General features: G+C 37.7%; 2 protein-coding genes across 2 annotated transcripts in view; one reads left to right on the top strand and one right to left on the bottom strand.

Moving 5' to 3' along the window:
* The window catches only part of LOC145687901 (uncharacterized), a 281153-nt gene that overhangs the window by 76884 nt on the left and 179781 nt on the right, over nucleotides 1–24488 (bottom strand). The gene's annotated exons all lie outside the window — the stretch shown is intronic.
* LOC145687898 (A disintegrin and metalloproteinase with thrombospondin motifs 16-like) overlaps nucleotides 1–24488 on the top strand; it is a 176459-nt gene that overhangs the window by 105063 nt on the left and 46908 nt on the right. Inside the window, exons 3-5 of the mRNA XM_081761441.1 lie at nucleotides 3760–4037; nucleotides 11709–11847; nucleotides 16453–16649. Coding sequence (XP_081617567.1) covers nucleotides 3760–4037; nucleotides 11709–11847; nucleotides 16453–16649 — 614 coding nt within the window. The remainder of the gene's footprint in view (nucleotides 1–3759; nucleotides 4038–11708; nucleotides 11848–16452; nucleotides 16650–24488) is intronic.

Raw genomic sequence — 24488 nt, 5'->3', positions numbered from 1 at the left:
GCAAAACAATCTTCACTGTCCTGGTGGTCTATTTCTAAGCAGCTAGATTGAATTATGGGTAGTGAACTTAATTTAAATTCCTGCTTCAACTTTGTAAACTCAACGTATATTAGCCCTTAACAAGTGTGGTGGATATCTGCTGCGCAACTGGTGCGGCACGGATCAAACTGACCCAAACATTTTTTTTAAGCTAAACATACTAAATATAAAAGACGAACAAGGTGAAAACATTTTTTTTTAATGTTTGTTCACACCTTTCGCGCCATTTGTTTGTAATTCTTCAATAATAAATTACATGCAATATAAATTTTAGGAAAATATATTATAACTGGGTTTACACTTGCACAATAGCAAATTTTATCATCCTATTTGTTTTGTTACTTGTTTTCAATACAGATACACAGAAAAAAAAAACTAATCCACTGTTCAGTTCTTGTCCGTACGACACACCTCATTCTACATGACAATTTACACAACCTCTAACTGTGCAGTTTCCAGAAATAGATCGTTTGCTCTTCTTACACGATTCGACTGTTCACTGTCGGTATTGTGTTCACTCTCTTCCTGATTACCTTCACCCTCAGAAACGTCACTTTCAAATTCACTGATATCCGAATAAGTTTCATCCAGCACTATCCTTTGTATGTTCTTGTCACTTAGCACTAAATTTTGAGGCGAACTGCATGCCATATTCACAAAATGTAATGTAACAATCATATACAAAACTGGGCACACACCTTAGTCAAAATAGAATGGTTAATAAAAAGACAGAATTCCAAAACTTATCAAACAGTAGAATACGTCAGAACAAAATTTGTAACACTAACCGTGTGATATGAGTCTCGAAGACCCGAGCGCGCCATAACTACTCAACTGGATGATTCACGCTTTCAGCGACAATTTTTCATTTCTTTCTTTCTTTCTTTTTCCTTTTTTTTTCAGAGAGCAACCCAGAGAATTCAGCTACTGTTTGGTTCAACCATCTAGCGTGAACAATAAAAATATACATCCAAAGTCTTACTCGTTACAGCAATCTGACCCGTAAGACACTAGTTAAGGGTTATGTTCTAATTGAATATCTGAAGCTCACAATCAGGGCCGTGCCGTGGAAAATCAGCGCCCGGGGCGAGAGTATACGACGGCGCCCCATACATATATTCCAAGCAATTTTCCTATCTTTTTCCTTTTTTCTCCCGAATTTTTCGCCCCCCCTTACTTCGGCGTCCGGGGCCGTCGCCCCGCTCGCCCCCTTCCGGCACGGCCCTGCTCACAATAAATTGTTTACGGAACGGAGAACATGATGTAAGCAAAATTCTATACCAACATGAAAATGAGTTTGTATCCGTTTCTTGACTTATGATACTTTTTCTTGTTTGTCAGTTTGAATTTATGCAACCTGTAACTCTTTAACACACATGACATGATGTATAGCTTTCAGGAACTTCACAGGTCGTTAGGCAACCAACCTGACCCTTGTAAAATGTTAGAATTACTGTACTTACACTTACTGACCAATAACGAAATGCCAGTTTGAAAACCAATAAAAATATGGTAGATAACCCTGGACTGAACATATGAGTCATAAGTAACGAATAATATATAGGGACATTTCTAATTGTAGATTCCCATATAGGAAAACGAAGGTAGTGCTTGAATAAGAAAATAATAATAAAAACAATCAAGCGAAACTTTCCGTTTTTTTTTTTTTTCATAAGAAAGCCTTCTTTTTATGGGGAAAAGCCTCCATCCCTTCCGGAAAAAGACGATTTTTTGCATCTCTACAGCCGATCGATATGTTATAACTCAGTAGAAACACAGTGTTATTAATGATAGCGCAGTCAGTTTGTCCACTTAATCACATTCACATTACTAGGGTGAAGTGACTTATGCGCCGTCCTGTATAATCATAATAATGACCTCTCTCGTTCATATGGTTAACATAAGCGCCTTCGGCGCAGGAGACCCGGGCTCGATTCTTAGCAGGAGCTCACGTAGTTCGGATCTTTTGTGCAGCTGAATGTCCACATCTGATATAGTCTTCATGCTGGACGGGACATTAAAAACTCCAAATCAAGCAAACTAACTAATTATAATAATATAGTCCGAATGAAAATTTAATAAATGAAGAATTTAGAGTCAGAGTGGGTCTTCTTCATTTTTGTGAGAACAGAGAAATCGATAGTTCCATATTGTTATGTTATAGAGCTCAAAATGTTCATATCTCAATACATCCAGGGGGCGCGGTGGCTCAGTGGTAGAGCGTTCAGCTCCGGTGCTTGGGGTCCCTGGTTCGATCCCAGCTCGCGCCGTGTGGACTTTGTGGTGGACAAACACCGTGCTCGTGGGATTTCTCGGGGTTCTCCCGTTTCCTCCCACTTTCTTCATTCCACCGTTTCATTCATTTCTCATAATCACCGTCTCCTTTAGCCTAACCGGCATAATCGTGGGACGTAAAACTAAAGATTTCATTTCATTTCACTTTCAATACATCCACATGAACAGAGATGAAGAGGGTCAGTGAATCGTGGGTCAAGTGGTTTAAGATTTGTGAGTGGGTCAGTGGGTCGTGGATTAACAAGACGTGACCCATTGCGACCCACCGTGTTCCACTCTGACCCACCGACCCACTCTGCTCAGTGCATTGTAGACAGCATCTTCCGAACGCTCGTGAATGTGTCGACGTTTTACTTTTAAGGCCTCCATTTTTCTTCTTTTTTCATTTGCTTGTACTTACTAATTGAGATGACTATATCTTAGTGAAAAAGAACTGGTTTTCTACTTGATTTTCGAGGCACAGTTTTCACTGTTTTCTCCCCTTTTAAGTTGCCCTAATTCACCATGATTTGAAACTTTCAAATTTCATCCTATTTTTTACTGAAAAGTATTTATAATTCAACAAAGAAATAATATGATAATTAAATTGAAATTCATCATAATATAGCCCATTACAAACACTTTACCATTTTATATCGTAAAGGTCCAATCCACTGGTATTATAACAGAGCGGTGCTTTAACGATTGACCGTAGAAATTCATCCTTGTTTTATTACAAGTGTAAACTGTTTAGTCAGTGGAGACGAGAGCATGAAACATGGGTCAGAGCTGATGACGAAAGGTTTTGTACGGTTTTGGGTCAGAGTAACCCATGATGGGTCGGAATGTGTCACAGTGGATCACGGTGGGTCCTGGGTCAAGTGGATCGTGGGTCATGATGGGTAGTATGTCATGTTTTCATTGACCCTCGCCATCTCTGCATGAAATTGGATATACGTACAAGACTTTTACAGGTGATAGATACGCCATGACAAAGTGTGAAGAACAAGGATGTTATAAAATAGAAGATCCGCCCATACAACAAAATCGTGAAGCCATACGTCACAGCTTCACCACACCTACTCTGTCCACTCCACGCCACTAAGATCGCAATGTTTCAAGCCAACAATTATGGCGGAAACGAGAGTAGCCAATCAGACGTGCCGGCTTAGACGATGCTCGGTAGTTTTTTGGCTTCATTCAGTTCATATGATTAAGATAGTTATGGGCAGGTCCTCTATTTTATAACATCCTTGGTGAAGACAAGATTATTTTTATTTCGGTGGCAGATAAAGATGGCTCTCTCTGATTCACAATTCTGAGACTTTTACATAAGTTTAAATATACCTACCTATTATAGTGTAAACATGGTGTAGTACAATTATTGTTTAATTGTTCTTCATTTTTATGTTTTTAATGTTCTAATTTATGAAATATGATTTTCAGGTGTTCGATTTGCTAGGCTGAGACACACTGGCAAACGAGCCCAGAGAGGAATCGGTGGACATTATTCTGTGGTGTTAGATACCGAAGATGACCAATATATTTTTCGCCTCCGACCTGCCCCAAATCTTCTTTCCGAAAACTTTCAAGTGCTGGAACGCTCTGAACATGGAGTTCGAGCTACAAAGTGGAAGCCCGAGGACTACTGCCATTACACTGGCAAATCTGAAAGTCATCCAGGAGTGTTTATTATGTTCTCTGGGTGCAAACTTAGCAATTTGGTAAGTTATTTTGTGCAACGCATCTTCCATGTATATATGTTATTTTGTTCTTTTCTTTTTGTTATTTCCCTAGTAGCAGAAACAACTTGCAAATCACTTGCTGCAAGCTTGCATTACAAGTCGGCTAAGCTTGCATCCAGATTGATTGGAAAACGTGCAAGCATGACGCAAGCTGGATTCCAGTATCGAAGTTACATGGGGCAACCTTGAATTCAGTGTTCCATTCAAGCTTCAAGCAATTGTTTTACGCTGGCGGCAATTATAAACCAACGAATAGCCAGTGATGCTTTGCGAAGGATCTAAAGTATCACTTACAAGTACAACCAAAGGCAAATTGTATAAAAGTACGCTTTGAAAGGGCAAGCGTAGAAAGCCAAAAGCGTAGCACGCGCCAACTGGCTGTAAGCTTTCTTGCTACTTGTGCTCACTCTACTCTCAACAGAGAACGATCCTCTTATTTAAAGGAGATTTACACTGAGTTCCAAATATCTGCAAAACATATGTAATATACATAGAAATACAGTTAAAGATACATAAAAACTAATAAAGAAAAAAATATTTAAATCTACACAAATTAAAGTGTATATATAAAATATATTATGACTATGTAAATGTGTATATATAAAAGTAGCCCATAACATGGATTGCTTTTTTCTATGACCCTAAAAGTAAGGTCCTTTTCTTAGAAGTACAAAGAAATGTTTATTTTCGACACTATTTCCATCATTTTAAAGTTCCCACATTATTTTTCTTCATAACCGCCATTTCGGTCGATGTGTTTTTGTAGGCGCTATGGAAGTTTTTGTATGTCCATGTTATATCAGCTCACCGCCGTGTGTTTGAGGAAGCATTGGATCCTATCTTTTTTTCTTTTTCTTTATCGTCGTTGCTGAAGTGCGCTCCAGTCAAATGTTATTTCAACTTAGGAAACAGATTCTGCAGTGACCGCGACGACTTGTAAAGTCTAGGGTCTACACGAATAATAGAACTGCTTCCCCTCACGTATGAAGCATAGGAATCATTCGGAACGATTCGTGAAGCTGCCTTCCAAACGGACGCTTAAGAGTCTTCACCCCGGCGAAATTAAAATACCGCTAATTTTACAGTAATTATGTGATATCTTCAAATAGATAAAAGATAATTGAAATATGGAACAAGAGCGCCCTAGACAATATTATTTTGCGTGAGGTACCGTTATCACAAGTCGCCTAGTGGCTTTCCGTTTTCAGCTGTTTAGAAACGCGAAAATAAATGCCGATTTTCAAAATGGCTCGAAATTGAAAGCAGATAAGTGAGTCGTGATAACGGTTTCTCATGTAAAATAATATTGTCTAGGGCGCTCTTGTTCCACATTTCGATTATCTTTTATCTATTTGAAGATATCACATAATTACTGTAAAATTAGCGGTATTTTAATTTCGCCGGGATGAAGACTCTTAAGAAAAAGTGAAATAGCAAAAGTGCACGAACAACGTTGCCTAACTTAGAGGATATGACAAACACGCGTCCAAAAAACATCACTCAAAAAACTATAACACAAACACTAACAATTATTTGAATCAAATGGTAAGAATAACAATAGTAAAAAAATATAAACTAGCAACAACAATAGCAACAAAATGAAACTTAGCGGCAATCCGACAACACTGCAACTCGGTGAATTGTTCTCCGTATAGCGCGAGATACGCCATTGGCAAAATTTCATATGTGGGAGTTGACGACCAAGACACTCCCTCGTGTTTATTGGGTGGTGAAATTGGTAAATCTAACTTACACTAAAATACAACTTGCTGAGCAAAGCAACGTTTATTTATAAAATAATAAATGTGCGACAGTGTCGCCAACTAACTGAACATATTCGCTTCATCAAACACAGTAAAAACTGTGTCCGGTGTTTTTACAGTGTCTGATGAAACCAATATAATCAGTTAGTTGGCCACACTGTCGCACATATATTATTTTATAATAAACGTTGCATTTGCCCAGCAATTTATATTTTAGTGTAAGTTATTCAATATAGCAAAGCTAGTACTAATCAGTTAGTTATTGGTAAATCTAGTTCAAGTTCCACGACTAGTAGTCATTACCATAGTCACTGGTTTGCTCGATGTTTGCGAATGTCTCGTCAAAAATTGACGGTTTTCTGGTCCTTTTTTCGATGTGAATTTTAATACGACCATCTGTAAATTGCCTATACCACTTGCGAATGGTTTCGACATCCATGGACGACTCGACAACATACATTTACGATCAATTGGCGATGATTTTCTTTTGGTTTAACGTCTTTTGCGTACAAAACCGAATAACTGCGCGAACTTTGCACTTGGCGGTAGACTGAGCGTCCCAGTGACATGCGCGCTGGCTTGTTCGGGAATGTGCGAAACAAGGAGCACAATATTGTTGCCAACAGCCGCACGAACAGTTTTTTCTTCTTCGTCCCCAGTGCTTTAGGGATCTTACTTTTGGAATCATCCTCGTATAATGTATGCTTATTATATATATTTTCCAGTTTTCGAAAGAAATATCGTCTTTATAACCCTATTCTGTATTTTTTTTCTTTTCATAAGTCAATTTACAGGTTAGAAAACAATGGAATTTCAATATTTATTTCTTGACATATTTCGGGAAACAACGACTCTCTTCGTCAGTGAAATGGCGAAGAAAGAGAAGTAGGTTTCAATGATTTTACATTACAAATCATGTGGTCGTGGCGTAAATTCATTGAAATCTAATTTTATTTTTCCAATATTTTGCCGTTGATTCAAGTGACCGTTTCCCGACATATATCTAAAAATAAATATTGAGGGGTATACAGAATTGGGTACTTTATTTATTTACCAAATGATATGGCAAACGCACTCCTTATTACATATTAAAATTACACGTTAACTTTCAAACGTTCAGCACATATCATAAAACTTAAACTAACGATAGTCAAAACCAGTTATAGAAACCGAAATGAGGTAACTGGACTTTGAGTTGAGTTGAATTTGAGTTTAACGTCCCGTTCAACAGCGAGGCTATATGAGACGTGTAACTGGACTTTGTTGTAACATCGGGTATTAAACTTTTACTTTTACGTATCCCATACAACTACTACTTCGCTTTACTAAATACAACAAGCCTGTTTCACCTAATTGATTAATTGCTTTTCTGTTGTACCTTTTTCTCTATATTTCGAGCTGTATAATCACTAAGCTAATAGAACATGATTTAGAGGGTTTTTTTTTTTTTGTCAGTTACTAGTTTGTTAGTAAATTTCAGATTAGTGAAGCGAGTGTACTATGAGATACATTTATCTATATCCGCAATTTTGGTTTGATAAGACGCTTTTTTTTTTTTTTTTTTGCAAATTCAGAAACTCTTTTCTATTGATATCTTTCATTCACTTATGCATCGAGGTCAAAAGTTCGATAAGTTTCCGTTTTTGCTGAACTCTTTGCCGGCTAGTATTGTGGCCGTTGACGCTGGTCACAGGTGAGCAGCTAAAGAGAATGGCCTCGTCAATGTAAAATCCATTTGAATCTCACTTTTGAGTCAACAACACGTAGCTAATCAAAGTGATCTCCACTTCCCGTGTTAGCTCGTTTGGGACATTGAAACATCAGATTAATTTCACAGCTTGTCCACATAGTTGATCATGCTTGAACTAATACATGCTATTTTCACTACACTCTTTTTTGAATACACTTTCTGTCCTTTCATTCATTACTTACTTACTTATTGTGTTCATTGAAAGATTGTCATCTGCATATAAATTGCAGGTTCTAAAACATATGTACTTAGAAAAAACATCATTGGCCTCCTACTCAGAACTAGTGCAGAGCAAAATAATACTTTTGTTTGCAGAAAAGTCTGAGCGAGTAGCTAATTATGACTGCCTCTATAGGATATATCAATTACCTTACAGGATTTTTGGAAAATAAGAGGCCTGTGTTTCTGCTATAAAATATTCAAAGTTCTCTAATACCAGAGTAAAATTGGTAAAACAATTATTAATGTTTATTTGTTTCATAAGATTAGAACTAGGCCAAATCATAGATAGCAATACCTCGTTCCTAATTGCTACATTTTGGATTTAAAAGAAAAAAATCCAACATATTTCAGGCAAACATTTTCTTCTAAGCCTCATATCTGGAAAACTGCATATAGTGTGGCCAAACTCAAAATATCACTTAACTCAGTATAATGTATTTATTCCGTAAAAAAATATTTTATATATATATATTAGAAGCCGTTCAATAATTTTGTGGCCCCTGATTCAAAAACCAATATATTTCAATCAAAAATTCTCTTCTAGGCCTCATATCTGGAGAACTACTACATATAGTGTAGCCAAACTCAAACTGTCACTTAACTCAGAATGATGTACTTACTAGCTGACTATACCCATTATTCGCATGGGGGCAGTATTTGGAAGTCAACGCCTGTGGAAGTATTACCATTCATTTCGGCGACCGCGAAAACTATGGATCTGACACTAACATCGGTCATTTTGGATTACTTTTACATGTCTCGGTATCCCCTCTCCCCACGCTGACTCCCGGCCAGCATACAATGGTAGCTGATTTCGCAAATCATTGCTAATGGAAGCGTCACCATTGATCTCAGCGACCGCGAAAACTATGGATTTGACACTAATATCGGTCATTTTGGATTACTTTTATATATCTCGGTATCTCCCCCCGGTGGCCCCCGACCTGGAGCCGAATATCGTGAATTTGGAAGTTAATGTGATCAGAGTTTCACCATTGATTTCAGCGACCGCGAAAACTGAATTAAACACTATTTCTACTACTTTTACATGTCCAGGTAAACGCCCTCCTGACTTTTAACTCTGGTCTGGAGCCTGGACCAAGGTATTCGTGACTAAAATTTGGTAATTCTCGGTCAATTTGTCTGGTTCCCAAGCCGGTTCCAGTAAACGCCCCCGAGACCCCCTGGTTCGAAATTTGGAAAAAGAGCTTCGTCTTGATCTGGGGCCTGGGTCAAGGAACCCCTGACCAAAATTTGGTAACTCTCGGTCCACTCGTCTGGTCCCCAGGCCGCACACAGACAGACAAACAAACTCTTTATTTTATTTATATTAGATTACAAAAAATACGAAAACTCGATTTAGGGGCCATTCAAAAATGTTGTGGCCCCTGATCCAAAAACTAATTATTGGCGAAGCTCACAATCTTTTGATGCATTTTTTGGATCACTCCTAAAATTCTTGTTTACTAATATACTTATTACACAATATTTTATGTATGATAGAACTAATTTCTAAACATGTAAAGTTTCATGAAGTGGTTACAACTGTTCTAAACGTCTACAATTCCATCGAAGTGCCTAAATTTGAGATACTATTGAGTTATGTTCCGTAGAATTGAACCCTGTGCTGTCCAAAACAGACTTGGTAGTTTGTTTATATTATATGCATGTTCTAAGTCAATGAATCTTAAACTTTCTAACCAAGGAGCCTCATGCTCTTAGAAAATTATCAGGAATACACGTAGGTTTGCAATAGACAATTGAAATGATAAATATATAATGATAAAATTTTATTGTTTTTTCATGGAAAATAATTGAAGAATAAGTAAAATCATCATTATTACTATCCTAATGCCACATTGACTTGATCCCTAGTCTTTCGTTGCAAGCGCTGCTATCGGCTGAAGGAATTCCACTCGCTTTCTCTCGCTTAGCAACAGCTGAACCCTTATTGGCTCAACGCGTGGGTGTGTGAGGGTGTGAGCTTTAGTTCGCATTTTTGTCACGGCTCAAGACAATTTGGCAGCACAATATATATTTATACATAGCAACTACTGGAAAATTAGAGAGGTTTAAAAAAAAAGTTGTAAATTAAACCTGAAGGTTGTTAACTATAACAAAACTTCAAGCTTGGCATTTGTGATGTGCTTTGGGATAAAAACGATAAGAACTATTTCTATAATTGTGGTCAAGAAATCTTGTTTGAATTAAGACGTCCTTTGACGGAATGGTTTATTTAAAAGCTGACATATCATTCACCAGATAAATTGTGAAGTATTGTGCAGATTCTGGTCTATCTTTAAAAAAAATAGAAATTGAATCCTAGTTAAAATCTCTCCCATGTGCAGATGCAGGTTGTCAGTTTTATTTGTTTAGATGTTATTTTGTAATTTATTAATAAATTATTATAAAATTTTAAATAAGAAAATGTAGATGGGGATGAGAAGTGATAATTTATATGCAACTGTAATAATAAAAAGTTACGTTTTAAGTGTATAAATGAAGCTTAACCATCTTAAATTGATAAAATAGTGACTAGATTAGGTAGAAGGTAAAAAAGGGAGAGAAAGAATGGATATAAATTAAAGGACTGGAATATGCACTCGTTTTAGTTATTATTAGTTTTTGTTGATATTCTAGCTGTGATGAATGATGAGTAGCCTTTTTTGAAGTAAGTGTTTCACTTTTTGGCTGGCAATTGAAGAAACTAAATGAAGTTGACGACTGGATATTTATTTTGTTAAATTTGCCAGACTCGATGGATAGATTAGTGGAGTAGCAAGATAATAATTATTAGATGCTGTTTTTAATGGCCTAGTTTAGTTGTGATGAACTTTTATCAATTTAAGGTTTGATAATGGTCTGGAGACAGCTTGTTTTTTTTTTAATTGAGAGTTATTTATTTATTTATCTATTTATTTATTTTGTGCATTTGACTTGATTTATTGAATTGGATTGAATTGGAAAAGGCTTTATTCCAACGGGCGAGGTTTAGTATATTGCTGCTCTACCACCAAACCCTTGTCAAGGAAATACATTCAGTTATACAAAAGAGCTACAATCAATCGAGTACAAAAGATACGGTGATATACAACAAGACTACTTACTTGAGAACTTTTTTAATAGTTTCGTTAAGAAAGGCTATTGATGTTGCAAATTATTTAACTAGAAGGCTTATGCAATTTAAAGGAATGTGGCCTGATGGGAAAGGAATATTAGTTTTCTTTGTTTGTTTGTTTATTGGCTAATTGACACAACAACGAAGTGAACATATGATTTTATAAATATTTGTTTGATAATGTATATTTATAGTCAAATGTTTTATGAAGCAGAATTAATGAATTAAATTAGATTTAAAATGATTCGATTTTAACAATGATTTAAATAGCTTAATAAATTCTAATTGTGATAGCTTTAAATTATTTTACAATATAGCAAATGCTGGATGTCTTTGTGGAGTACTGCACAGTATTGCAAATATTCGTTCCTCCTGTTTAAATGGCTATACTGAACAAATTGGGATAAATTAGACTCTCTCTTTTTGGAAGTGAAACATTTGAAGAAACGACGAAGATAACCAGTAGTACTAATATTTGTGGGATCTAAACCAAAAGTCTCACATCACTTATTTTGTTCTGAGAGCAAACCAACAATCAACAGACGAACATTTCAGGAAAATAGTGGAAGGAAAAGCACGTCTTCTGTTGAAATTACGAATTTTATTTTACAAACCTTTTTACATTGGTACCTAAATGAAGTGATAATGTGTTGCAGACAGTAGTTTAAAATGAACATTATTATTATTATTATTATTATTATTATTATTATTATTATTATTATTATTATTATTATTATTATTATTATTATTATTATAACATAAATAGTTTGAAAATTAACCTTTTCTTCTCATTCTAGATGGGCACTGTTATGACTCCAGAGAGTCTTCTGCACCTCCATCCTGTGGATGAATGGATTGTGAATAAACATGGAACACCCAACCACCTATCGCACAATTACTCACATATTCTCTACAAAGAAGAGGTCCCTAATTTTGGTACGTCAATGATTAAAATAATGTAAGAGGGTGATTCAGAAAGTAATGCAACCAAAGTGATACCTTTATTAGTGTTTGACAGATAGCACCGATAAAGGTATCATGGAAAGCTTCCAATGTCAGCAACAAATGGTGGCATCATTTTTCAACGTAGTTCCCATTACAGGTAACACATTTGCACCAACACGAAACAAGGTTTTTCAAGCCATCGGCGAAGAATTGTTGTGGTGCTGGCGACAGTAGCGTACGCAGGAATTTATTGCGGGAGGGGTCCAAACTCAATCTGAGGATATTTTATATTAAAATTCCTAAAATTGTCCCTAAAATTAGGCTAAATGTACACAAAAGTAGACATTTCAGGAGGGGTCCGGATCCCCAGGACCCACCCCCTGCGTACGTCCCTGGCTGGCGACACCATTGTCGAACTGCTGCTTCTTCCACCTCCGCATCACAACTGTAGCATTTTCCCTTGATGTGATATTTAAGTTTGGAAAAGAGACAAATGTCACAGGGCTCAAGATCCGGACTATAGGCAGGATGAGGCAGAATGTCAACAAAACTTCGCCAGCAGATGGGACAACTTTGATTTTTTTTTGGCGGAGGAGAGGACGTGTGGCGGTATTCCATTGACTGACGCTTCGTTTCCGGGTCGTAATGGTGTATCCAAGACTCGTCGTCGGCGATGATTGTTCCTGCGCGCAAACTTTTCACAGTCAGAAGTTCAATGACAGCTCGCTGTTTCAACTGGACGTTATCACTGGTTGCCATGGATTGCTCCATTACTCTGGAACGAGAAGAGATAGGAAGGTGACACAAGTAGCATTCTATAGCTTAAACATCAGTGCATTAATGATAAACAGTTTCGCGATATTTGCAATACTATTGGCCAAGTAGTGGGCTTGGACGCATTACTTTCTGAATCACCCTCGTAGTTACATATTCTCATGGTTTACTACGTTATTGTTCTCAAAACGTCCTTGAAGTTCCAGCACAAGAGGTGCTCAAGTCAAACCTAAGCTTTAGAGTTATACAATAAAAGAACACATTTCAAGAAGTCCTAACTGCGTTTATTATTACATGCTTTTCTTTAACTAACAACCCCATCAGGATCCTGCCGCCTACAGTAGGACAATTTGCCCATGCCAACCAGATCCCGCGGTCGGATTGCCGGCGCCGGACACCGGCGTCTTTCCGCGCGATTTTCGACCGCGATGAATAGTTGCCTTGCCGAGCAGTCAGTAAACAGCCGGAAATGAGTATTAAATGCGCAGGCGCCGCCGTCGAAAAGAGGCCGGCACAAGGAGTCGTCAGAGGGTCGGAGAGGCCTTTCCGACTGTTTTGCCGACTCTGACGGTCGGCCAAAAGTCTGCAAAGAGCATTTTATTTTGCGATTTTCGACCGCTTGCCGCCTCGGCAAAAGGCCGGCAACTTTGAACAAGTAGATCGTCTTGCCGCTGCGGACGGGTGCCAGCTGCCTCGAGTGGCCCGCCGCTGTCGACGACGGCAATCCCTCTTTCCGACCGAGAGATCAAATCTTCCAGCCTTCATTTAACTCATTTCCCGCCGTCATATAATGATGAAACTTAGCACAGCGAGAGTCAGTCTTTACAAGATGTAAATCACGAAAAGCTTACTGCTTACTAGTTGTTTTGCTAATAGCGCTCTCTAACGGCAGACACAGAAAACAGTGCATGCACATGCGTGCGCGCAAAACTGTTTGAGTTGCTCTTTCATTTGACATTCATTTTGAAACATCCTGTATTTGTATGTTATTAAACATAAGTTACAATAATTTGACTTGGACTGTACGGAGATGGACCGTACAGACCGTATCCTATTTTTTAATGTTAATTTTACTCATTTTCCGACGTCACACTATCATCAAATTTAGAACAGCGACCGAAGTCAGTTAACGACACAATATTCCATTGTTATGATCGTATATATATATATATATATATATATATATATATATATATATATATATATATATATATATATATATATATATACGTGTATGTGTGTGTGTGTATTTTTAACTAAGACTTGTTTTAGTTGGACTGTACAAAGATGGACCATAATCTACTACTATACAAAAATGGCAGTAATCTTATTTGTAATCCAGTCACGGGAAAACGGCTAAGTAATTGAGATGATTTCTGATATATAGTTATCACCAACCATGAAATAGTGTTTTATCATGTTACTGTAATTAAAATGCGTATTCTAAGAGAGAGCGGGGGTCACAGTTCATGTTAAAAATTTTGTATCTTACGAACCCCTCAAACTATTAACATGAAACTCAGCATATTAACTCCTCATTAAAGATAGACAGGCTTTGTGTCTCAATGCTCTTGAAAATTTTTATTTTAAGGGGGGACATTTTATAGCTACATATCTAATACATATGTATATTCAAGAATAACTCTGGAATATCTTGAACCATTTCCTAAAATTGGTACACATAAGACGTGTAATCTCGAAATAAATGCTGTGGGTAAGCTCATTCATGGCTAAGCGATTAGCTTACGCGCATTTGGCGTGGGAGATCCGGGTTCGATTCCTGGCGGGAGCTCATATGGTTCGGGTTCATTTTTAAACAGTAAGTCCCGTCTTATATAGCCTCGTTACTGAAAGGGACGTTAAACTCAAATTAAATTCAAATCACATGTTGTGGGGCCTGCGATATATGCGCCACTTGCTACTTCCTACTGCATGTAATACTGCCACGCTAATATCCCTTCTTATACTCTTAAAATTAGAAACTCCGGTTTAAAAATGAAATGAAATCTTTAAGTTTTACATCCCACGGTTATGCCGGTTAGGCTAAAGGAGACGGTGATAATGAGAGATGAATGAAATGGTGGAATGAAGAAAGTGGGAGGAAACGGGAGAACACCGGGAAAACCCACGCACACGGTGTTTGTCCACCACAAAGTCCACACGGCGCGAGCTGGGATTGAACCAGGGACCCCCAAGCACCGGAGGTGAACTCTCTACCACTAAACTCCGGTTTGAGTCGAACATTCTTCGCATATAGCCCTAAGCATTTAATATACTATGCATAATAAGAATAGCAAACTAACTAGTCTTGGCCTTTTAACTGGTTTTCAAATGTGATACTGTGGATGACCAATAAATTGTAATAATATATTTACTATCTGTTTTCGTAGTGATGGGTGAATAGTAATTAAAAAAATATATCGTTTTGTTATTCATATGCTATTCTTTATTCATTAAGTGGCTAGTGTGCATATGGATAAATTTAAATCCTCTATTCTTACATGATATTTCATCAACCCTTTCGACGTTATGAGCAAACATTCCTACACATTTGGGAAGTAACTGAGGAAAATAGCAATGCACCAATACCTTTCCTACATATGCTCGTCACTGCTATCTCCTATAAAAGGCTTCAAATAAAACAAAAATTTGTCTTCTCATATAATGGTTGTGGTATTTTCTTTTGTTGTGGTTAATATTATAATGATCGTTAAATGATTAAAAGATTAAAACAGTCATGTAGTGATAGTCCCCCCCCCCAAAAAAAAAACAAACGAAAATTAATTATATTTGCATGTGTTAGACAATGTCTATTGAGATGTTATTTCTTGCGTATTTGAAATAAGCATCACAACTAAGATTTAAATTTTTTTTGTGTTGTGTAGTTTATAACTCATACATAATCTATGGCGCTATGCAATCCTGTGAAACTTCTGGGTACCAGTTGTATAGCAAAGAGACAGACCAAAACTATCTTAATCATTGAAATAGATATTAAAGTAATCCGGCCACGAAAGTGTTAATCTGTTCATATTGTAAAGTTCTGCTTGTGCAATTGTTGGTAGAGCATAGGTAGAGCAAATCACAGTCTGGATTCGTTTTTCCACTACCGGGTTTTTATTACAAAATCCAGTATAAACAGTATATTACAAATATATTACTATAATGTCAATTCTCTAATACTGGGTAAAGAGAGATGATCCAAGGCCCGAGCAACCTAGGGCAAGATCTCCACAGAGCTCCGAAGCAAGCTACGTGGAGTGGATTTCAGAATCTCCAATGATCCGTACAAGTAGTGAGAGGGTTAAGAGCAACAGAGCTCCGAGTAAGCTGGGTGACTGAGATTAGGATGTCCAACAGAGCTCCGAGCAAGCTAAGAGCGATGAGAGAAAGCCTAGAGTTTCAAGCAAACTAGAGGCTTTGAGTTAGGTATCTTCCAGAGCTCCAGAGCAAGCTAAAGGAAGGATGACCAGCCGCAGACTGATGTCTTTTCTTGGAATCCTCTCGGTTATATAGGTGCTCTAGGTGAGGCGGTGGCGCTGCTGTTCTCATGTAGTCATGTGATCAATGGTGTCTCTGTCGTCTTCAGCCATAGTAATCCATAGTAAGACGCACATGGTTGGTGTTTGTGAACACAACCATGCAGGATTTTACAATATGATAAACACCTGAAGGCGTACAGCAATATTTCATTGTAGCTTATTTGTTTATTATTATTATTATTATTATTATTATTATTATTATTATTATTATTATTATTATTATTATTATTATTATTATTATTATTATTATTATTATTGATATTTTTAATACATATTGCAGCTACGGATGTAATAAGAGAGAAAGTGTTGCTGAGACATGATAAACAACGACGTCGAGTTCGTCGATCAGTGGCAGAGCCCACCATGGAATTGGCGGTGTTCACAGACTATGAGATGTTCAGATACGTCGAAAGAAGATATCCCAATTCCAATATCACAGTCAAAATTTGTGAAGTAGTTCTTGCAATCATGAACGGGGTAAGTATAATATTAATATGGTTCACATCTGGTGATATTTCGTCATATTCGCAAGTTTATTGTCCCTTTAAATTGTAAAAAAAACTGGAAACTACGCTGTAAAAAATGAGGTGTTGAAACAACACAAAATGACTACCACTTTAGCGTGTTACTTGTGTGTTAATTCAGCAGCAAGAATATTGCCTTCCCGGCATATCAGAAATAACTCGTTACTACCTGAGAAAATTTGCATTGGTATTTATAGTTTAATATGAGCAAAGCTTTGCGAAATATATTTAGCACTTATGCCAAGTGACGAATAATATTATGTTTTCTGTAATCGGTCACAATAATATTGTTATAAACCTGTGAATCGTCTGACAACAGTTACATAAGCAACAGTTCTGCCATCTTCTGTTCATATGTGCTAAGACACAAGAATAACAAATAAAGAAAATAGATGGAAGCACTGCTATCTGTGTAACTGTTGTCAGATGATTCACAGATTTACAACAATATTATTGTGACCGATTACAGAAAACATAGAATGTTATTAGTCACTTACCATAAATGCGAAATATATTTCGCAAAGCTTTACTCATACCAAACAGCAAAAAACTACGAAAATACTCACAGCCAGTAACAAGGTATTTTTGATATGCTCTGAAGGCGATGTCTTGGTGTCTATTAGATAATTCAAATATCTTCGCCCTCTTTTTTCAAGGTATCTTTACTCCGTTGCCTGGGTGGCACACGCCACAACGACTTCAAACAATCATCAACCGCCACACTGATCCGATCTCAGCTCACTTACAACCGTCAGATAATCATCTTCTTGAACCAAATAATCCACTTACGCAGCCTATCACACCAGACGATATCACTACAAGTCTACAAAAGAAACGCAATACTGCACCTGGCTTTGATCGCATCACGTATGTACTCATCAAACATGCGCCTCCTTCCTTTCTTCTCTTCCTCAGCCAACTATATACTTTCATCCTCCGTACTGGTTTCTTTCCACTTGATTGGAAATACTCGAAGGTTCTTTTATTTCCCAAGCCAAAGAAACCCCCATCGGATGTTCAGTCGTATAGACCAATTCATTTAACTAGCCGCCTCTGTAAAATCTTGGAACGGATTCTTGTTTGCTGACTTCATGACCATATCCGAAGTCACAATCTTCTGCCTATCCATCAAGCTGGTTTCCGGCCTCATTTTAGTACTATAGATCAGCTATTACGTCTTACCACGGCCGTTTATAACCAATATAACTGTGATTTTCCTTCTTGTTTAGTCACGTTTGATCTCGAGAAAGCGTTTGATAAAGTATGGTATCCTGGACTTATTTATAAACTACATCAATATATATTACCTACTCCCTACATACGCTTGGTCAATTCCTTCTTAACAGGACGTCTGGCATACATATCCATAAACAGCACTCTTTCTCATCCAATCTTCTTACACTCTGGAGTTCCTCAAGGTTCGTCTTTGTCGCCTCTCCTCTATCTCTTATACGTTGCCGATCTCAGATTATCAGCCAACATCCAAATTTATCAGTTTGCTGACGACACAGCTTTTCTTTCAACAGCCCGTACTATTCAGCAAATTAATCGCCTTATGCAACCTGCTATTGATCGATTTGTCGACTGGTGTAACATATGGAGACTGAGTATTAACTCTGCAAAGAAACAATCACTTGTATTTTTACCACCAGGACGACGCTCCAGAGTGTACCGTAACCCGACTTTACTACGCCTTCATGTTGAGCATAGTCAGTTCCGGTTCATTCGACTCTGACTTACCTTGGCATCGTCTTTGACAGTAAACTATCTTGGATTCCTCATCTTAAGAAGGTTGTCACCCAGGCTCAAAATCGACTCAATTTTCTTAAAAGGATAGTTGGTACAAGCTGGGACTTACAACCCTCTATGATACTACATACCTACAAAACTTTCATGCGAAGTACCTTAACCTATGGTCACACGGCCTGGGTCTCTGCATCTGATAAATATTATCAAAAATTGTGTATCATGGAGAGACATGCTTTACGGTTAGCGTATAGAATCAGGTTACCAAGTAAAACTAGGCTCCTGTACGATCTTATCGATTTTCCGTCCTTAATTCCACACTTGGAGCAGCTTCGAATCCGATATATTACTACTCGGTATGAGTTACACCATGAAATGCTACAGGACATTATACGCTACGATAGAGACAACGATGCACCACCACGATACATCGACTCTCCGTTGCAACACTATATGACACTATATCACCTCCAATTGGACCCTGCCACTAGAGACCCCGAGATCTTTGCCATATATCATCCACGTCATCTATCACCTCATGTTTATCCATCACACGTACAGTGATTACCAACTAATATGGGCCTCCCCTGTCTTCATCAGTTCCTGAGTGACCCCAGGAACAGAAGATAACTGCATCTGTCCACTAACAAAACCTCGTGGTGTGGCGTCTAGTGCAATTCATTCATTATCATTTCATCATATCGTCCTTTCAGTTAATATATTATGTTTTCTACTTCGTTACTAGCCTTTTCCCTTTTATGCCTATATGCATATATATAATATTGTTCTACTTTTCGCTTATATACTCAGTGTGCACCTATCACCTTATGTATTCGTTTTGTGCACCTATTACTTTTGTTATTATTGTTATTGTTTAGTTATCGTTCCCTTGATTAATCATTATCAGTATTGTATGTATGTATAAATTATTTAATTCTTAATGAATAAAGAAAAATCTCATAGACCTACTATAATGTTATGGAGTCCAAAATGTTTATGAATCACTCCCCCAAAGAAAGGGCGAAACCCTTTAACCGGGTAAACGGCAAAAAAAATATCTTGGTGTCGAATTGACACACAAGTAACACGCTAAAGTGCTAGTCATTTTGTGTTGTTTAAACACGTCATTTTTTGTTGTGTAAAAGCGCGTGACGGGTTAGATTGATAAAATTAGGACCAGGAATAGGAAATGAGTAATTTTGGCTTAATTTCATTACTTTAACATATGCATGTAATACAGTATTTCCATTACTACTTACAGTATTAAGAATACAATTCCTTGAAAGAAGTTACATGTATCAAGCCATCAAAATTCGGACAACGTTTGGAGTGAGTTCCAGATTTGAGTAACACAAATCGGAATGTATCACATAATAATTCTAGGAAATTGTTATGTACCATATTATACCGGATTGGAGATACCATGCCGACAACAACTTCATACCGGCTGCGTTGTAATTGTGACAGCAAGCCTTATCTTGACTCATCTTTACGCTAGAAAATAAAGGGAACTTCTTTACAACCTTTTTATAGATAGCATGAGTGAATACCACACTCCGATTTACCCCTTATGGGATGAGTAGCCATCATACTTTTTGGGCCTGCCTTATCACTTATGGCTGGTCCTGTTATCACCAGGAATTTGCTAATTGCTAGATTTCTGCTTTTGCCACGCAGATACGATTAGATTAAACAGCCATACCGGACTTAAACCCTCCATAAATGGAAGATAATGGGTTAAACTCATGAGACTAAACGGCTCTAGTGTCCGAACCACCATATTAGAACCACCACAATGCTTATGTTATATACCTACTGGTTGAGGGAGCCTCCCTAGTAAGTACCTACTATAACATAAGCACCTGAGCGTTATAAGACAAGCTTAAATCTCCCTTAGAGCATAAGAGCTACAAGTTGCCGGATCCCACGGTATTATCACATCCTTTCGATAATCTTCTTCCTCAATGTTCCTTCGTCCACAATTATAACGCTATGAATCTGATTTTCTCTAATTGGTGTTTGATCACCCTTAATAGGTCATCTGGTTTCTACGCTCTCAACATCTCTCGCAAGATTATCGCAAACGTCTAGCATCTAAACCAAGTGGATTTGGACCCATGTTGATTGGGTCTTCATGTCTAACTTTGGTGCTAAGAACCACCTCCCAAAGATTGTAGCTTTAATCTTGTACCACCTTGTTAATGAACTAGACCGACAAACTGAAACAGGTGATTCCTCACATCAAAATAAGGAAAGACAAATCATATGGATCCGTGGTCAAAAGAGCATAGTTTCAGAACTAGGACTGTCTAAATCCGTGGGAAAATGAACTTTGAGAGCGAATATTCCCAAAACTGTTACACATTCAGCTGAGGCGGTATGTTTTTGTCTTAGACTTGTAATCTGCTCTATGCAAAAATGCATGACTCTGAATCGTTTAGTGGCGGCGCAAGGGAGTCCCCCACAGAAAATGGGGTCCCGGATACTCCATTAGGACAGATGAGTCCGATTCACAACAGATGGAACAACATCCCACCAGCTAACAAAAAGTCGTTCACAAGCCATCAATATTTTAAACAAAATCAACATGGCGAAGGATTTTGGTGTGTTGTGCGTGGTTGCATAACTAGACTAGGGACTGAAATTAGTAGATAAATAAAAATTAAATAAAATTATCACATTCATGACCCACAATCATGACCTGTGTGTCAAAGGACACCAACATTAATAATACGTAATGATTTTGGAAGAATTTATCTAATGAGAATTTGCGAGAAAATCTGAGTATCTCTGAAAAAAAAAAAACGAAAATGAGAACAATAGATACAATGTTCTTCATCACAAACTCACTTGGTCGTAGATCTAAAGTAGGACTCCGTACCATATAGATGCACACTACCACTGCGTTATCATGTACCCCTTTTCCCCCTCCCACGTAGCGAGATTGTTGACAACGTATGGGAGCTGGTGACACAGAGAAGCAAGATTTGGTAACTTATCCTCTAAAATTTGTTTGAAACAAATTAACATTCCTCAGTGTTGTCTCTTAGGCCAAATGAAGCGGATGATTAAAAAAATACGAAAATATGTCGAGGGAATGAAAAATATGTTGAGGGAATGAAAATATGCTAGACAATGGGAGAACCACGAGGAAACCCATGGACACTTCTGGAAGGACATCTGTTCATTGCTATGACCAACCTGGAAAGATTCTTGGTCTTGTGGGTCACGTTGTAGGTATTAATAGGAAAATAGAACACATGATATTGTCAGGCAGACATAATGGTGAAAGAGTTACTGAACGGATCAGGAGCATACTAACATGTCGGGGAACAATATCAGATTCTACGCTGAAATTAATCCCCCTCCCTTCACCTTCACCTTCCCTCTTTGATGTATGAATATATGAGATGATCACAGGGACTGCCAACAAAAAAAAAAAAAATTGTAAGTAATTTGAAAACTCGTTGTTTAGTGGTGTGCTCACATTAGCCACAACGGATGAATACCATGCGCCGCCTCAACTCTTTTCATATTTCTTGAATCACCCGCCTCCTTTAGCCTAAGAGGCAACACTGTCATGTTAATTCGTTTCAAACAAATCTGAGAGGATAAGTTATCAACTCTTGCATTTAAATATTATCAGCTCCCATACGTTGTCAACAATTTGTTGTTTGCTACGTGGGGGGGAGGGTTGAGTTGATTTTGAGTTTAACATCCCTTTCAGCAACGAGGCTATATGAGACATGGACCTACTGACTAACGTGGAATCGGAACCACATGAGTTCCCGCCGGGAATCGAACCCGGGTCTCGAGGGGGAAAGGAGTACATGGTAACTCACTGGTAGTGTGCACCTATATAGCAAGGGGCCCTACTTTAGATCTACGAGTAAGTGAGTTTGTGATAAAGAACATTGTATCTATTGTTCTCATTTTCGTTTTTTTTTTTTTTTTCGGAGATACTCAGATTTTCTCGCAAATTCTCATTGGATCAATTCTTCCAAAATCATTACGTATTAATAATGTTTGTCTCCTTTGACACACAGGTCAAGATTGTGGGTCATGAATGTAATGATTTTATTTAATTTTTATTTATCAACTAATTTCAGTCCCCAGTCTAGTTATGCAACCATGCACAACACGCCGAAATCCTTCGCCATGTTGATTTTGTTTAAAATAATGATGGTCTGTCAACGATTTTTTGTTAGTTGGTGGGAATTCGTTCCATATGTTATGAATCGGACTCATCTGTCCTAATGGAATATCCGGGACCCCCCACTTCCTGTGGAGGACTCCCTTGCGCCGACAATGAACGATTCAGAATCATGTATTTTTGCATGGAGCAGATTACAAATCTAAAACGAAAACATGCTGCCTCAGCATTAATGTGTAATAGTTTTGGAAATATTCGCCCTCAAAGTTCATTTTCCCACCGGTTTGGACAGTCCTAGCTCTGAAATGGGGCGTTTACACTTAGTCGATTTGCGTTCGATTCAGTTGAATTGACGTCACTTTCAACTTAATCGACCGTGTAAACGGGACTTCAACTTAATCGCTTGTTGATCGAAGGCGACTAATCGACTGGCAACTGAATTAAAAGACGTTATATTTTCTGTGGTTGAAATAATTGAACACATTCATCAATCTGATTCGGCCTAGTTGCTTCGATTTAGTGGCAAATGCAGCGAGTCGATTTAGTCGTGCGACTAAATCGACTAAGTGTAAACGCCCCAAAACTATGCACTTTTGACCATGGGTGCATATGATTTTCCCCCCTCCTATTTTTGATATGAAGAATTATCTGTTTCAGTTTGTCGGTCTAGTTCATTAACACCCTGTATATATAGGTTGGAAAAGTTAAAGCAACTCCATTTAATTTTATGCGTATACGTCACTTTAAGTTTCTTTTTCCCCGCAGAAGGCAAATTAAGTTGCCTAAGTTATTTAATACCTACAACAGTAAGAGATACTTTACAAAATGTGACAGTCATTGTTAATGGAAGTTAAAATTAGGTTTGTACAAAAATGACTTTGACTTGAGCTAATACTTAATTGGCTATCAACGCGATTTGACAACTACATTGCACCGTTTTGGCAAGGAGTTCACTAAGATTAACATGTTTCTACTTGAATGCAATGTTGCCAGACGTCATTTATTGTTTTATTTAACTGATTTATTGTTGTAGGCGTCCTTGCACGAACCATAACCTTAAAATCACGCCATACATTTTCAACATGGTTTAAGCCAGGCGAATTTCCGAACCAAGAAAGTAATGTATCATGCCGTAAGGAAAGAATGTAATCTTTTGTAGCTCTGGCAGGTGGTAAATGGCAGAATTGTCTTGAAAAGTAATGTATCCACCGTTGAATAAATCTCTTCTCGGAGGTATCATTTTAGTTTGAAGAATAATTTTGAACATTTGTTCATTAACAACTCCATGACAAATATGAATTCTACTTAACTCAGTGGAGGAAAAACATATTCAAATCGTGACACTTGTGAGGAATCTAGAGGTTTTAAGTATACTAAGTACTTCACGAGACATGCGGTACGTCCTGACACGTGAATTGTTGATTTTTGTCTCACCACCGAACAGTAATTTCCGCTATTATTTACAAGTTCAATCCTTCTGAGCCTTGTCACACTGCACATGCATTGTACGTTATTTTCGTGTAAGACATGTCTTTTTGACAGTCCCGTGTAAACTCAAATCCATGGATTTCTATCTGTTTCTCACTGTACGTGGATATTGACACCAGATGCTCCCCGCCAACTCGTTGCAAGATCTTGTAATGACTATAATCTGTCTGCAAGACAAGAGTCTCAATGTATCGTTCTGTCCAGGAGAGGATTTTGCTTTTCAACCACATCTATCAATTCTTCCATTTCTTATCCACACCGCTTCCCGGATATGAGCCAGCCATCTACCTACTGTAGTTTTATGCACGTTCATAATCCACGCAATTTCAGCATTAGTTTTGCCACACTTACTTAAATATTCGAATTTACTGGCTTTTGTCGGTGTTATGTCACCTTTTTTCACAA

Source organism: Thermobia domestica, chromosome 6, assembly GCF_964235325.1.
Source record: "Thermobia domestica chromosome 6, izTheDome1.hap1.1, whole genome shotgun sequence".
NCBI lineage: Eukaryota > Metazoa > Arthropoda > Insecta > Zygentoma > Lepismatidae > Thermobia > Thermobia domestica.
This window is presented reverse-complemented; position numbering and strand designations above follow the sequence as displayed.